We start from the raw sequence: 16,465 nt of genomic DNA, 5'->3' as shown, positions 1-16,465 counted from the left end.
TCCTTTCCTCCCCCGGTCACCCAACCTTTTGGAGTCTGGCACTTTTGGCGGTTTTTTATGGGAGGAAGGGAGGAAGGGGGACAGGCACAGACGGAGGGAGCACTAGCACAGAAGGAGAAAAAAAACAACAATGATGATTGCAGATTGTGGCAAACTTCAACTCTTATCCCACACCCTGGATTAACTCTTAACTGTCCCCTACAGTCACATCTGAGTGTCCAGAACAACAGTGCAGTGTTAAGTCCCAACAAGCCTTTTGTTATACAACAATTAATTACATTATAAGCCAATCATCATCAGATATAGACAAAACACAAGAAATAGTAGCAAGTATAGGGATGATGTGTAAAGAGAATTGAAACAAATCATGTCTCATGAGGATTATAGATATAAGGCTATGCCCCACCAATCCCCACTCACCCCCATAATCCACCACAGGGGTCCTCTGAGGAGACTTCCCTCAAACCCCAAATGAATTAACAATAGTGAGGCAAGAGATTCAGGACATCCCTTAATATCTTTATTGTTTGTTTGCTGAGTAAATGTCCCAGTCCCAAGTGACTTTTGTTCATTTAATATAATCTTCTGTAGCCATCTAGACAGTCTGCTACCGCCCTAAATTGTATGACTTCAATTATCTATGAATTTGATTTCCCCAGCCAACGCAAACCCAAGGATGTGGCTTTAATCAAAATTGTGAATCATGTAGCTTTCTTAAAAATATAATACTAAATGTATAATGAGTAGCCCATCCATACACAAATCTATTTTTTGCCATACAAATCTAAAAATGTCTAATACCAAGTTCTGTTTTGTCTTCAATATTGTTCTGAAGTACATTAGGTAAGGCATAGCCTATCATCGTCCTCCTATCCATAATCGGTGATTATGTCTGTACAATATGTACAATACTTGAACTAAACTTTAACTCTTGATTCTGATTAAAACTTACCTGGCCCTGAAAAATAAAAACAAGGTCAATCACCCACCCCGACATAAAGGCTGAACAGGAGTCAGTTTGCACAACGCCCTACCTGCCCACTCCCCATTGTGGCACGGAGTCGCACCGCTGCTACAACGTAAACTACCCAGTGTTCTGGCAGTCTGCGCAGGAAGCGGACGCAGCACTGCAGACAAGAAGCGTGGAGCACTAGCGGTCTGTCAGTCCGACTATCTGCCGAATAAACTAGGCTACACAAGAAGCTGAGCAGATAACCACTCGGACAGGTCCATGTCCCGTCCCATGTCCCGTTGAAAGAACAGATAGAAACGAGAGGACACCTTCACATGCATGAAGAGCAACACAACACAAGGTGAGCATGAAATGTCTTTTTAAATTGATTGAGTAGCACAAAGTTATAATGCCCGTTTTATTAGCCTACTGTAGCTCTTATTACTAGGTAAATTACAAGCAAAATAGGCTCCATCGTTTTGAGGAGTGTTTTCCTCCAGCGTCGAAATTCAATCGTGAATTAAAAGCCTTCAACATTGAGCATTGACAATAATTACTTCCATATTATTTACGGTTTAATAATTGACAATAATTACTTCCATATTATTTACGGTTTAATCAACTATGATCTGAGCTGTACATAATAAATAAATTATGCCTGATCATATGTGGATAAATGGGAGAATAGATTCGAACTTAGCTTGTTTATAACTATGTTGTAGGCTATTATATTAAGTTACTGAATATTAAGGGTAATTGTCGAGAGGAGGTTTACTGAATGGTGCCGGAGCGCACGCTGGACACGTGTCCCTAGGCAATGTAACAAGGTGAATTCAGTGAGTCTTGGCTGTGCGTTATTCGGATGAGAGGTTATTTTGCTAACGGGTCAGAAATGCCTCACTGAGAGGAACATTTTATTTATGCCTGTTTTATCATGTTGGAAACGGAAGTATACAAAATTATGCACGCATGCTAGAGTTGTCCTCACCATAACTAAACGCAAAGTAGGCTACTTTCAAGCCGGGTGCACTGACTTGGTATTCTTGGATAAACATAATTGTGCATCTATTTTAGGCAGTGTGACAGTCAGTTTGTCATTCCAGATGGATAGGCTATACCCTCACATGTAACATGCCTTATAAAAACTGAAAGCACAAGTAATGTATTTTTGTGCATAAAGTGGATTGTGTAGTGCTACATGGCATTTTAAAGGTTAACTGTCAGCCTTGGAGGCTAGCGCTGTTGGAGAAGTTGCCATGTACTATAATTCATCACATGACATGAAGGCCCCTCGTCTGACTCACCGTGAACTATTCTAGTCGTTAAGACTGCGGTTTCACGACTGCTTGTGACTACGGTCGAGATAAAAGTGAGATCGGGTGAAATGACTTCCTGATAAGATTGAACATCCGCGCGCTGATTGGAAAAGAGGCATACTACCTTGGACCATAATATTTTCATCTGGATAAAAACTAGGGCATGAGAAGAAATGATGGATGAGCTTCAAACCATCTGATCTCGTTCTAATGCCCTGTCATTTTCCATGAGTGAGTGCACGGTTTCATTGAGTTTTACTGAGTTACAGTTCCTATGAGTTACTGAGTTACAGTTCCTACAGTTCCTAAAATCATTCATTTTAAATAGGCCCTAATCTATGGATTTCACATGACTGGGGATACAGATATGCATCTGTTGGTCACAGATACCTTTATAAAAATGGGCCTCGGGATGTCGTCACAGTGTTTTTGTGCATTCAAATTACTATTAATAAAATGCAATTGTGTTTGTTGTCGGGTAGCTTATGCATGCCTATACCATAACCCCACTGCCACCATGGGGAACTCTGTTCACAACTTTGACATCAGCAAACCGCTCGCCCACACGACGCTATACACATGGTCTGCGGTTGTGAGTCCAGTTGGACGTTCTCTAAAACGACATGGTAAATAAATTAACATTAAATTCTCTGGCAACAGTTCTGGTGGACATTCCTGCAGTCAGTATGCCAATTGCATGCTCCCTCAAAACTTGAGACATCTGTGGCATTGTGTTCTGCGACAAAACTGCACATTTTAGAGTGGCCTTTTATTGTCCCCAGCACAAGGTGCACCTGTGTAATGATCATGTTGTTTAATTAGCTTCGTGATATGCCACACCTGTCAGGTGGATGGATTATCTTGGCAAAGGAGAAATGCTCACTAACAGGGATGTAAACAAATTTGTGCTCAAAATTTGAGCGATAATTTTTTTGGGGGTGTGTATTTGGAACATTTCTGGGATCTTTTGTTTCAGTTCATGAAACATGGGACCAACACTTTACATGTTGCATTAATATTTTTGTTGCCTTGTAGCCATTGTGTGGCATCTGTTTACCTGCAATGGCAACATTTTATGTTGCCTCATGCAGAGTGTAGTCTAACCTGGATTAGACATTAGGCCAATGGCAATGGACCTATAGGGAAGATATTAGGCACTGATGACCCAAATAAGTCCCCTAAAAAGCGAGACATGGGTGGGAGACAGTGCTACCTGAGATCTCACAATATGGCATAGCCAGCAGGTAGAGGAGCTCAAATCAGTGGTTCTTCAACAAGGTTCTTATGCAATTTTACCACCCAATAGGTTTTGACTTGTCTTTCGTATCTCACAGTCAGTATTGGGTGTTCCTCAAGTTCCCTTAGACTAGGGTTGGGCCAGAGCATTGTGTGGCCTATGTTCTATTCATCCCCCACCAACTCTTTCTGATAGTTGGAGATAGTAGATCCAGACTTGCAGAGTGGGGATTATTAGTGTGGAGTCATATACCACTGAAAGCCAGTCTAAATAACCTGGACTACTAGACCAAACAAAGGGTACTCTTTTGTCTTGCAACCACAAACAAACTTGCTGTGGTGTATGTGTGTGTCCATAGAACAGTCTGTTTCCCCCTCCGATTATATAGGAGAGCAACAGTGGTATTTTTTAATCATGCACCGTGGTAACTTTGTGGTGTCGTTCCATTTTGACAGGCTGTTGCATGTTTTAAGATGCGGACATGGACAGCTGTGCTAGTATAACATGCAGTAGTGATGATGCTGATTTACTTTTACTTCCTAGCCAGGGACCCAACATGATCTCCCCCCACCACAATGCAGTTAGTTTTCGATTTTGTGTGACATTACTGAGAGATGAAGCTCAATGTGATTCCTCAGCAATTGTATACACAGTCATGGCAGTAGTCTCTCACGTTCAGTGGCATTTTCTAGTCCCGGTCGCTCTTTGGAGATGAGAAGAGGGGATCTTTGGCTGTGCGGACAGGAGCCTGACAGATTTAGGACATCCACCAGTGTTTTGTGGGAAGGTTATAACCCATAAACAACCTTGCCCCATCGTACAGATAATTGTGTACTTCCTTGATGTATTTAGCCTTTAAAGTTCATCCTTAGGAAATGAGCTTTGAGATCTGTCATATATGAGAGCACAAGTATGTGTCATCTCTTCCTATGCTCATGGCTCCCAGTCTGCGGGAACCAGCAGTGATCTGACTTACACTACCTGCAAATGAACAGTCTGGCATCATGGAGTAGTTGTTAACATCTGTAATGTATTTTTCACCTATGGCAGTGGGTTCACACACTGCTAATTTAGCTGCTGTAATAAAGGCTGTTGTCTTTCTTTGAAGTTGATGCCACCAGAGCAGCCAGGCAGGACGATGTCCTCTGCTACGGCAGACCCAGCGGCACAAACAGAGCAGAGAGCAGGCAAAGCCAACCTCCAACAGCAGTCCGGTCTGGAGCGATGACAGGAGCCCTGACATCATTAGGATGACTAACATTAAATGTAACATGGGCCGGGCCTCCGCGGTGTTGGTGGCAGTGGTGGGATCCGGGTCTCTGACTGACCAAGCGAGGACTCACAGCGGCGGTCGAGTCAGGGCCAAAAATGTCACATTGCCCACAGTGACGTTTTCTGGAGGTTTGTGTGTGGGAATGCATAGCCACGTGTTCATCCAGCAACAAACGTTGCATAGACATACACACATCGCATACTAGACTGACAAATAGCAGTTTACATTTACCAGTGGTATGCCATTGACCCATGTGTGCCCTGGTGTAGGACCGGGCTGAGCCACCTATGGTACACATCTAATTATTTCTGCGTTCTTTCAGACTCATTCTTCATTTCTCTCTGTCATTTATGTTTGCACTCTCTTTTTTTGAGACTCTCCACATGTATAATCTCATTGGTGTTGACCCACATCAATCTGAACTGCTGAAATATAGTGGAAGCCACAGGGCCTTTCATGGTTTTAGTTCACAATAGGCCCCTCGTGTGTTTCTTATCACTTAAAGTTCATGAAACCCACAGTCACTTTCCACTGAACTGTTATGTTTTCTCTGACAGACCAGTCTTGTAATCAGTCATTTCCCCAAATGAAAATCATTGGTTTGTGTGTGTCACATTGTATTCTCCAAAATGAAAATCAAACATTTGTTTTGCTTAATCCCTTTCCTGTTGCATGGTTGCCATGTACAGCCCACTAGTTACAGAAGGTGAAGCCCCCTAGTTACGGAAGGAAGTTCAGGTTCCTAATTAGAGGGTAAAGGGTCCTGTAAGTGACATCACCTTTCCCCCTGGCGCTATGAGTGTGTGGGTGCCTGTGTGGGTGCCTGTGTGTGTGTCTGTGTGTGCGTATGTGTGTGTGTGAGAAAGAGAGAGAGAGAGAGAGAGAGAGAGAGAGAGAGAGTGTATGAGAGAATTAGAGGCAGCTGGTGTGAGACATTTGACAATCACTGCTGTGTGAAACTTCAAACACCCTCATTCTTCCCACAAACTGTCAGAACCGGAGCTTATAATTTTACTTTATTGTTCCTGTTGCCTGGTTTGGCCGATTGTTACCACCGTCTGTGGGAACTTCCTCGCCAGTGGTTCAGAGGAACAAATTATTCAAAAAGAGGAACTTGTCAAGAGACGGCCTTTATATGTGTTGTGTTTGAGAAGGTGCTTTTGAGATACCTAGCCTCATCCATATAATATTTCACAATATCGCAATATTATGTTTCTGCTAGTTGGCTGTACCTGCACCAACAGGTATTATACCTTCATAACTTGTTCTCCATCTTCTTTTTAAATAGTGAGCTATTTGTTTTCAGCTATTTTATTTCCATGACTGATCAAAACTTTTTCCTCATGGCTCTCTCTTGTCCTTCTACAGCAGACATATGATGAGCAATATGTTTGGATCATCGAATCGCAATAAAATCGCAGTATCAAATTGCAATACATATAGAATCCTGAGAATTGCAGTAAATATCCTTTCGGCACCTAAGTATCGTATCGTGAAGTCCCTGGCAATTCCCAGTCCTACACTCTTAAAAATAAAGGTGCTATCTAGAACCTAAAACAGTTCTTCGGCTGTCCCCATAGGAAAACTCTTTGAAGAGCCCTTTTTGGTTCCAGACAGAACCCTTTTGGTTCCAAGTAGAACCCTTTTGGGGTCCATGTAAAACCCTTTCCACAGAGGGTTCTACATGGAAACCAACAGAGTTCTACCTGGAACCAAAAAGGGTTCTCCTATAGGGACAGCCGAAGAACCCTTTTGGAACCCTTGTTTCTAAGAGTGCATGAGCTAAAAGTGCCCCTCCAGAATCTTCATCGGCAGCACAACAAATCAGATCATCATTCCTATTAATCTAGTCATTTTCACGATTCGCAACCGTCCTCCCACTGTAGCATCCATAGACCCATCTCTAACAGCCCCTAACCCAATAAATAATTCATCATCGATAACTAAATCATGAAAGGTGGTCCGCCCCTCCATCTTCTACTGGTCCCCCGTGTCGTGGTGACAGCTGTGGGAGCTCCTCTCCCTCTCACTCTCACATCCCTGTAATTGTTCACAGCCCTGCTGGGTACCTCGGTGGCTCTGCCACATCCAATCAGAATCACCCATAGAGCCGTAATATCCACTCGGTCGCTGACGCATGACAGTCTGGACCCTTCAATTAAGAGGACACGGCAGTGCTGGGCCCGGCAGTGCTGGGCCCGGCAGCCTCCAAGACTGCCGTCCATTCCATCCGACCTCTCCATCCGACTCACTATGGTGAGTCTTGGTGACTCTGACAGGGCAAGGAGGAGGAATGGGGGGTCTATTTCTGTGGCACTTGGGGCCTGTTTGTGGAGACGTGGGCCGACGACTGGGTAATGAGTGAAGGCAGCTGGCAGGTTCAGTGGAGGTGACACACTAGTACATATGGCAGGAAGGAAAACACTGGGCCTTGTTCTGGGTCTGTGTTTGAGAGGTTTTACCCTCATCTAGTTTTCCCCATGGTTGACTCCTTTATTAGTTTCGGAAATATCCCCCCAAAAAGAAAAAAGTAGGGCAAGTCATAAGTGGTCGGTGCTTGGTGGGCCTCTGTAAATGTGGCATGTTTTCGCAGGGAAATATGAAAAACACATTAGCTGACATTCTCTCTTTTCCTCAGGGTAAGTTGAAAGGTAAGCTAATCGAGTCGTATTGGTTTTTCCGTTCAGCTGATAGCTGTGTCTGTCACATTGGTGGTGGGTTGGTGATAAGTGACTGGTAGCCTACATTGTAGGTCGGTACATTGTATTCAGGCCATGGTTCATCCATAGTGGGACAGATAGCTAATCAATGGAAAGTGTCAGACTGTGAGTGGTGGTGGTGGGTGTCCTCTGGCACAGGGATTGGCTAGGATGTATCAGTGTGTTGAGAGATGACATGCTGTTTGGTCAGAGGACACTAGGGAGGCACAGCTGGAGGAGCCTCACCCCACCACTTATGACTAAATGATAACCCTTTACTGCCCCTCCAACACTTGGATGATGCCATAACAGACCAAATATCTGGTTGGAACATCCCAGCGACGTTGTAAGACTTCTGTGAAAAGGTTTTGTGGTCCCCGTTATTTTCTATTTAGAGTGCTAAGAGGTTGTAAATGCAGACACCCTCATGTTTAGACAGATCTTACACACAAGTTGCCCAGCGGTGCTAAACTTGTAGCATCTAAATAGTTTGCCTTCTATTAAGTAGATACATGGTTACATGAAAAACTGCAGCACTGACTAAATGTATTTTGTGTACTAACACAAAGTGGAAAGAGAAAAGACATGAACCCTCTCATCTTGTTGGACGTTCCATTACAGGCGCTGGAAATTGTCCGCGTGCCTCAAACTTTCTTTTGACACTATGAAACCACTAGAAACCGGCATATGCTGTTTCAGAGAGGGCGAATTCTTCCGACTTATTGAAATCAAACATCTGGCCCGGCTCCAGCAAGAGCTCTCACACCAGCTGAGAGCTTAATGAGGGCTCACTCTGGGAGAACAGCCTTCATAATTTAACACTCCAGGGGCTTTCGGGATGTGCCCAGATTTATGTGTGTGTACAGTACTATGTATACAACCCCAGGATGGTGTATTTGGGAGGTTCGGGGGGGGGGGGATCTCTGGTACCCAACAGGGTTCTTTCTCACACACAGCATTCAGCAGTATATTTGAACAGGGGTACGTTTTGTTTAGTCACATAAAGACATGGTGGCATTTATAGGTGTAACGGTGGTGGTCATTGTTTAGATATATTACACAAAGCTATCCAGACCTGGTTGGAGGCACCACATACCTGCAGAGAGCCTACCTCCCCAAAGAGGCATGCACACACACACACACACACACACACACACACACACACACACACACACACACACACACACACACACACACACACACACACACACACACACACACACACACACACACACACACACACACACACACACACACACAGCTGCATTCCCCAAAATCCTGACCAGAAGGACTATAGGTCTTTATATAGGCTTTATATAATACATTTTACCAACATTTTCTTGATAGGTTCCACTTCCAAGTGTACGTTAGTTCACTCGTCGACAGTGAGGCATCATAGTAGAGGCTTAACATTCCCCCACTGAGCTGTAGACAGAGAGTGGATCAGGTGTCACTATATTGTGGCACGGGTTACCAGGGAGTCAGGGGCTGGGACTGGTTCCAGAGGTCCAGAGTGGAACACAGGTTGCGTCCATGGCAGTAACTTCCACAAGGGGCGGGGGGGGGGGTCAAAAGTTACGCGTAGTGTAACAAGTCAAAGTTACGCGTAGTGTAACAAGTCAAAGTTACGCGTAGTGCTCCATTGGAAAGATACGAATATAAAACTGTAACACACAAACAGTCAGTATTGAGTCATTGGGTTACATACTGTAGGTCAACTGTGCTGTGGTTATCAGCTCAACCAGGAGGGGGCCTGCTCCTGCTGTCGGAAAAAAAGGGAGTCGGTTTGATCTGTTGATAAAAGTTAGAATAGTCTAGGAAGTCTGGCCGTCTTATCTCAACCGTTTCAACCTTTATTAGCTCTGCACGGGTGTGAGAGCTGATAAGAGGTTGACCAGGGCTGGCAGTCTTGCACCTCCAGTGCCACAATCAGGTAGTCCATGTGTCTTTTGAGTAGCTAATCAAGGGCGCTTTTTTTAAGTGACGTTCTGCACTTCAGGTTTTTGTGATTGGCCTCGGACTTGAAGGACTTTCCCAACTTTGAATAGACTTGGACTAGGCTAATATAAACATTTGACATATAGACTGAAAAGTGGTAATGATACAGAGCAGAACAGATTGCGTTCATCTCCACGTCTGTACAGGCTGTCTCTATTTCGCACTCATAGGCTTCGACGCTCCACTCACTGTCTTCCAGTGATTAGCTTTGAATGACAAAAGAGCCACATTCAGTGAGTTAAGTGGGCATCTCGTCTATTTTATGGTTGGAGGAGGTCTAGTGAGGTGGCGGTCCCTTAAGTCCCCCCCCTTCTGACCTGATGCCCCCCTGCATGACAGTGGAGGGGTCTGAGGTACCCCCCCGTCCCCACCCCACCCTGCAACATCCCCCGCCTCCTGCCCCCCCAACCATACATCAAGTAGCTAATGGCCTGATGGCACTCGAAGCCTCACAATTGTGATGGGATTTACGGTGTGCCACTGGCTTTGTCTGTTGGGCCAGTGGAGGGGTGTTTGTCCCCCTGGCTCCGTCTCTGTTATTTTTATATTGTCATGTTGTTGTTTTTTGTCCTCCCCCAGCTAATGAGATGGAGTAGTCCAGGTCTTTCCCTTCTTATCTACTAGACCCAGAGAGAGCCATTGTTTAGAGCCGTTAATAATGTAATGTCTGTGGCCCTAGTGGAGCCAATTCTCTGTCCATCCTTAGAATACACCCTCTAGAGATGTTTCTGTAGTGCTGGTTAACGACCGAACAGGATTGAACCGTTAATTTGGACCGTTAATGGTCATAGTCTTTATGTTCACACATGGCGCTGTCGACCTGGGCGTGTTGTGCATCCATAGAATCTACAAATGCCGCAAGGGAATTCTGAATAGGTTCTGGTTAAAATGAGTCCTGTTTCATCCTACAGAGAGGAGCCAGATGTTTCAAAAGACAGGAAGAAAAGGGGAATACAGGAGAAAGGAGAAAATATAGGGGTGAAGATTGAGAGATAGTTCACAGCAGATGCCCCTCGTTTATTTGACAGGTAAAAAAGAGGGTCAACACATTTTAAAGTGCTTCAAAGGTGGTCTCTCCGAGAATTGATGTACCTCTTATCTTGTGTTTATCACTCTGAATGCATATTTCAAAGTGGAACTTGTTTTAACCTTCTAAACTGAGGACAGACGGTTTCCTTTGGATATGCTATGTTAGATCTGGACTCTAGCTGGTTCATTGGTGGGTAGATGATGAAGTCCTCATGAACCAAACAAACACTTCCTGGGTTTGAGCCCTCTTCCCCACCAGAGTAATCAACAGATATCTACTGGCACTCTTTAACCCTTCCTAGTCAAATGCCTTTGCTTACTCATATAGCTTACCTCTAGCACCATTTCTATCTGAAACAGGAGCAAAGTTAACAATACATTGAATCAGTTGTTTTTGAATTAGGCCTGTCCTCTGAGCTGTGCAGTGGGAAACATATAGGCATGACCTTTGCTTTTGGTTTATCAAACCTGGGTTATACTCATTAACCAAGTCGGCCAAATAAAATACCATTGATTAAAAGCAAAATTGAGTGAGCCGAATCCATTTGTTGTACACACAACCGCAATGCGACCCTGGTGTGCGACCCTGGTGTGCGACCCTGGTGTGCGACCCTGGTGTGCGACCCTGGTGTGCGACCCTGGTGTGCGACCCTGGTGACCACGGAACGTCAGACCCTTTTCGCGCTCGCTACTCTCTCGGCCCCAGTTGTCTGTCCGGCCCAGAGGTACTGACGCAGCGTGACACAAAACATCTGCTTCCTCTTATGGGCTACATGGGGGCGCCTGGTTAAGCCTTCCCTGCAGGCGGGCTAGCAGCTTCACAGACAGAGAGGGAGACAGAGGGGACAGACAGAGGGGGGGAACGACAGGGTGGGCGAGAAAAACAGAGAGAAAGACAGCAGGAGAGAGACGGGGGGGTGGGAGAGAGACAAATCCATCTAGAGAGAGAGAACGCGAGAGGAGGTAGAAAAAGATGAGAGATGGATAGTGACGTATGAAAGCCAGGGAGATGAGAGGGGTACAGAAGAGGTTTTAATAACTACCCATTGTGAGAGGAGGAGGTAGTCAGGGCGGGAGCAGGGGCGATGCAGGGTAATAGGAGAAATGTTCTGCTGTGGCCGTCACACGGTTTTCAAAAGAGAGAGGATCACAGTAAAGGATGCTGGGTACTAATTAGTCTCATTAGAGTCAATGGAGTTAATGGAGGCTGTTGTCTGTGTGTAAATGCAGGTTGGGTCACCCCTCGCTCTCACTGTGTGTGTGTGCGCACGTACGTACGCGTCAACCTGGTCTACTGACCTCACCCTGTGTTTTCAGATCCAACCTGTTTTCTTACTTTGTGGCTTGTCTATCTTAACCTGTCTATTTCTAAATCTTCTCTCAGTTATCAATCACCAGAAGAAATATGAACAAACTTAAATTTGGGCCACTCTCTGTGTAATAGTAATAAATAGTGTCCCAAACAACCAATGGCTAGCATTGTGATTCACACTGATCTATGCATTGTTCTCAGTGATAGTACTTACAGTGCTCAGAGCAAGAGATAACCTCTAATCAGAGACTGGCTGGCTCTCTTCAAACGGCTGTTGTCACATCCAATGAATACAATGCCTTCAGAAGACATTTACATTTCAAACACCAAAAGGCATTCTTATGAACACAGTCAATCTCAGAGGGGAACACGGTTTTTGAACTTGGTCTTAGTGAAAAGGGCAGTGGTTTTCAAAAGATGTATGGTCTATGGAGTTCTACTTTCATATTCTCAACAGTCTCCCTTGTTTTGTCGTATAACGTGTTTCTATTCATATTTGCTTAGCTCTTGACTCCAACATCCTGCGGTCCCCCGTTTTTATCTTCCATTGGTCAGTACTAAAACCAGGATCTACTCCATGCCACAAACTCTGTAGAACTCCTGTTCAGATTGGATTGAACAACTCACACTTCCATGTAGGGTTATAGGCTGCCTGTCATCAGTACCCCATGTTTGAGTTCATAGGCAGGCACTAATCTTGCTTTACGCTCCACTGGCATAATCCTGCCACTTGAAACGGCAATCCTCCTGTCTGATGGAGCACATATCCTCCGGAAGAACGGTGTGTGGTAAATATGATGCCCCACCACCACCTCCACCACCGCTACCCTTAGTTCCGCTACATTTTTCATTTTTCACACTTTCTGTAGTCACACGTTACTGGATAGTCTGGATAGTCCATCTGTAGATACAGATGGTCATGCTATCAACAAACTAGGCAACTGCTTGCTACGGTTAGGGCTAGGTTTAGAATATGGTTTAGGGTAAGGGTTACATTTAGAGTTAGGATCAGGGTTCCGGTTAGGGTTAAGGGTTAGTAGATACAGTAGTTGGTTGAAGTGTTACGGATAGTCTGTAGATCTAGAGCATCTACAGATGGACCATCCAAATAAAGTGTTACCCATTCTGTTTTTATCCCTGTTTTTATCCCTGTTTTTATCCCTGTTTTTATCCCTGTTTTTATCCCTGTTTTTATCCCTGTTTTTATCCCTGTTTTTATCCCTGTTTTTATCCCTGTCTAGGCTCTTTCCTCTGGCACCTGTTGAGTTTTGTTCCGGAACTTACTCCAAACAATGGGTACCTTTCCCGGCCTCGCCTGCTTGACATCTGGAAAGTGTAGTCGTCCCCCCTCCTCTCTAGACTGAATTTATAGTAGTAGGCCTTCTAGGCCTTTTGACAGCAGGGCAGAGGGGGGTTGATGCGAGAGAGGTGTGGAGGTTGAACGGTAGAGAGCCAACCTAAACGCAGGAGGTAGGGAGGTAAGCCCCCTTTTTATGTCATGGTGCCAGTAATGAGCTTTTTCACAAATTCATAGGACTTTGTGTAAAGTCTTGGGGGTTTGTTTCGTGATCATTAGGGCTAGGATCCTTATTGAAAGTACTTGCTATTTGCAAAGTGCCTCTGTTTCTTTGCTATTGAACCGTACCAACATACTAACCTCATACTGTTATGTAATGTGTACACAAAACCCTTTAAAAACACCACAGACATAGATCCTTTTCCTGCCAGAAGGAAGCCAAAATAGACTTATTTGAATCACACCTCAGGCCACTCTGAGAACAATACCACTCTGACTCTCCAGCAGTCACACAGCAGAAGGAGCACATTTGGTTTTCTGGGCCAGTTTCTAAATACTTTTTGAAGGAAAGTAAATGAAAAACAGCCACCACCTGTGCTCTCAGGTTTTTGTAGCAGTTTGGGGTTTACAGACAAGGTCTTTCTACTGCTAGACCACAGATGGCAGCCTATGTAGGCTCTCGACTGGCGCAGCGATCTAAGGCATGCATCTCAGTGCTGGAGGTGTCACTACAGACTCTGGTCTCGATCCCGGGCTGTATCACAACCGGTCGTAATTGGGAGTCCCATAGGGCGGCACACAATTGGCCCAGCGTTGTCCGGCTTAGGGGAGGGTTTGGCCGGGGTAGGCCGTCATTGTGAATTAAGAATTTGTTCTTAACTGACTTGCCTAGTTAAATAAAGGTAAAACAAAAATGAATGTGGGCTCTCCAAAAGGCCTGATAATCTGCAAAGGGCCTTATTGCCACATGCTGACACACACATACATACATACACACATGCATGCAAGTGCACACACATACACACACGATAATCATGTTGGGATGCTCCCTAGCTATAAATACTTTCTCTGCGCCTTGGTTTAGGCTCCCTATCCCGTTATAGACACAACCTCGTCCCCTCCCTTCCTTACTCCCAAGTCAGCGCAATGCGTGCCCCTAAAAATAACAGTCTTCTCTTTCTATGCAACATGTCATTGAGATATGTCCAATTTTCAAACAACTCCAGTTCCTTTTGGTTTGAAGTTGAATGTATCATTGGGGCTTGCTAATTTGGAGAACAAGCTGTCTCGCTGCAACTGTGAGAGAGTTATTGCGTTGGAAGTGTGTTGGTTTACTTAGCAGGGTTTTTATGCAGGGTTTTTAAATATTGATGGTCTTGTGTTAGTGAAGTATTCTGTGCAGCTGTTTAGGACTGCAAATGTGGTGTGCGGAAACTTTGTTCAACTCATCACGGCTGATTATGCAATTTTATATTAGGAGCGATGCTGTCAACCTCGCATGTTGAGGAGAAATCGTTTAGGGAGATGTGTTGAGCTCCTTTCCCCTTCTGCACGTAGACACACAGACACATTCTCTCACAGCTACAGGGCGTTACGAATATCAGTGCAGAAGTATGATTGCTAAAATGAACGTAGCCTCCAAGATATTCAATTCCTCGTAAAAACTTGGATTGGCATGTTTTGTGTATTCCCAAAAGCAGTCAGCTCAGTGCATGCGTAGGAGCTTGGCCCAAATCTTTCCTGACAGACACAGGACTCATTCCAGCTCTAAAGAGTGCGACATGAGCTCAGTGTGAGCTTTAGGGACTACTGTCACTCTCTGCCATATGGTCTCTCTCTGTTTCTCTGTCTCTGCTTCCCTGGAGAAAAGCAGACCGTGCTAACCTCTCTTTTTTAAAATCTTTTTCTCCCAGGGGCTGTGAGTGCAGCTGAGGTGAGGACAAGGACAAGTCCTTCATCCGTCCGTCAACGTCCGAGTGTCCCGGTGCCGCCCACTCTCAGGTCACCTCAACCGCGACGGCGGCCGAACAAATAGGAGTCTCTCGAACCCAGCGTCCCTCGGACTGCCTGCCTTCGCAAAGCAAATATTTGAGGCCATTATATCTCATTTCCCAGGGCTAACCTTCAGTGAAAAGATCAACGGAAAAGGAGTGATCGCTCAGAGAGAGACGGACAAAGAGAGAAAGAAAGAAAGGGGGAGGGTGAAAAATAGTAACCCTTTCAAAGTGAACTCTGCCTGCTATTTCTGCTGCGCTGTGGGCAGGAGAACATCCCATTTGGGAGTGCTGTTGGCCAGTGGCAACAGGATTTCCCTGCACCCTGCCCATTTATCCAAATGCCTGTGTAAATACTAGATAGAGATATCAATTTGTCTGGGCTCCAGCAGTGCCCAAAAAGAGACTATAAGCTATCTATAGCAAGCTCCACATCAAACGTGGCCTCTGTGGTCACAGAATTGCTACCTATTTATTTCCTCAGTAGAGAGATTCAGGAACTGTGAGTGAGAATGGGAGCTGCTATGTCTTTAGTTCTGAAGCAGAAAGCTTACTGAAAAGCTCACACCAGACTACAACTTGAAAGGTACAACAATAAATCCAGGGGGACACCTTTCGCCACTAGCTGCAGGAGAAGGCAGCCATTTTCGGGCTGCTGTTTKGATGTCTTTACCCAAAAGGGTGGAGCACCATGAAACCGCTAACACCCATAGGATCCCCCTCACCTCTGAGGCTCCTCAACAAGGGCCCGGACTACCTGCGTAGGCAGATGGAGGGTGGGGGCCAGGGCCGATCCATCAGCGCTGTAGAGAGACTAGAGGCAGACAAGGCCAAGTACGTTAAGAGCCAGCAGGTCATTAACACCAAACAGGAGCCCGTCCTGGTGCCCTGCACACCACCTCCTCCACACCGTCGTCCCCACACCGTGCCTGGGAGTGGGCAGTCTCACCCCACGGCTGCACCCCGCCGATCCTCTGCCCCTTTCACCACCCTGACTGGCCCCCTCAACGTACGAGACGAGACGAGAATGATGACTCCGAGGAAGGAGAATTGGAGGACGTCGGTGGTGTGGAAGCACGGAACAGGAGTAACGCCAACAAGGTGACCCCACCCAGCCCCAGGACCCCCAGGACTCCACCTCCGTACCCCTGGTAGGCCCTCACAGTGCCCATCCTGAGGAGGAGCAACCGGTAAGCGCATGCTGCGGCCTGACTCCCTGGTCATCTACGGCAAAAGAAAGAGTGTAAAAGCTTGCCTAGTGGTGGCGTCATACTGGGGAACTCCAACATGGAGATAAAGGGGTACAACTTTGTCCGCCGCCTCTTCCAGGCTCCATGCGGGAGAAGAGTGGCGGTGGC

At 45.6% G+C, this 16,465-nt stretch overlaps 1 protein-coding gene across 3 annotated transcripts in view; it reads left to right on the top strand.

Moving 5' to 3' along the window:
- The first annotated feature begins 1,045 nt into the window (after positions 1–1,045).
- LOC139023685 (protein FAM110B-like) overlaps positions 1,046–16,465 on the top strand; it is a 43,279-nt gene continuing 27,859 nt past the window's right edge. The window contains exons 1-2 of one of the 3 annotated variants that reach the window (XM_070437279.1): positions 1,046–1,313; positions 15,027–16,271. In XM_070437279.1, coding sequence (XP_070293380.1) covers positions 15,799–16,212 — 414 coding nt within the window. In that variant the 5' untranslated portion in view covers positions 1,046–1,313; positions 15,027–15,798 and the 3' untranslated portion in view covers positions 16,213–16,271. Of the gene's footprint in view, positions 1,314–4,589; positions 4,907–15,026; positions 16,272–16,465 lie in introns of those variants that run through there. The other 2 variants (XM_070437280.1, XR_011474830.1) reach the window with 2 other exon arrangements.

This window comes from Salvelinus sp. IW2-2015, linkage group LG35, assembly GCF_002910315.2.
Source record: "Salvelinus sp. IW2-2015 linkage group LG35, ASM291031v2, whole genome shotgun sequence".
NCBI classification, from domain to species: domain Eukaryota; kingdom Metazoa; phylum Chordata; class Actinopteri; order Salmoniformes; family Salmonidae; genus Salvelinus; species Salvelinus sp. IW2-2015.
Note: the sequence above shows the minus strand (reverse complement) of the source record. Positions and strands in the feature narration are given on the sequence as shown.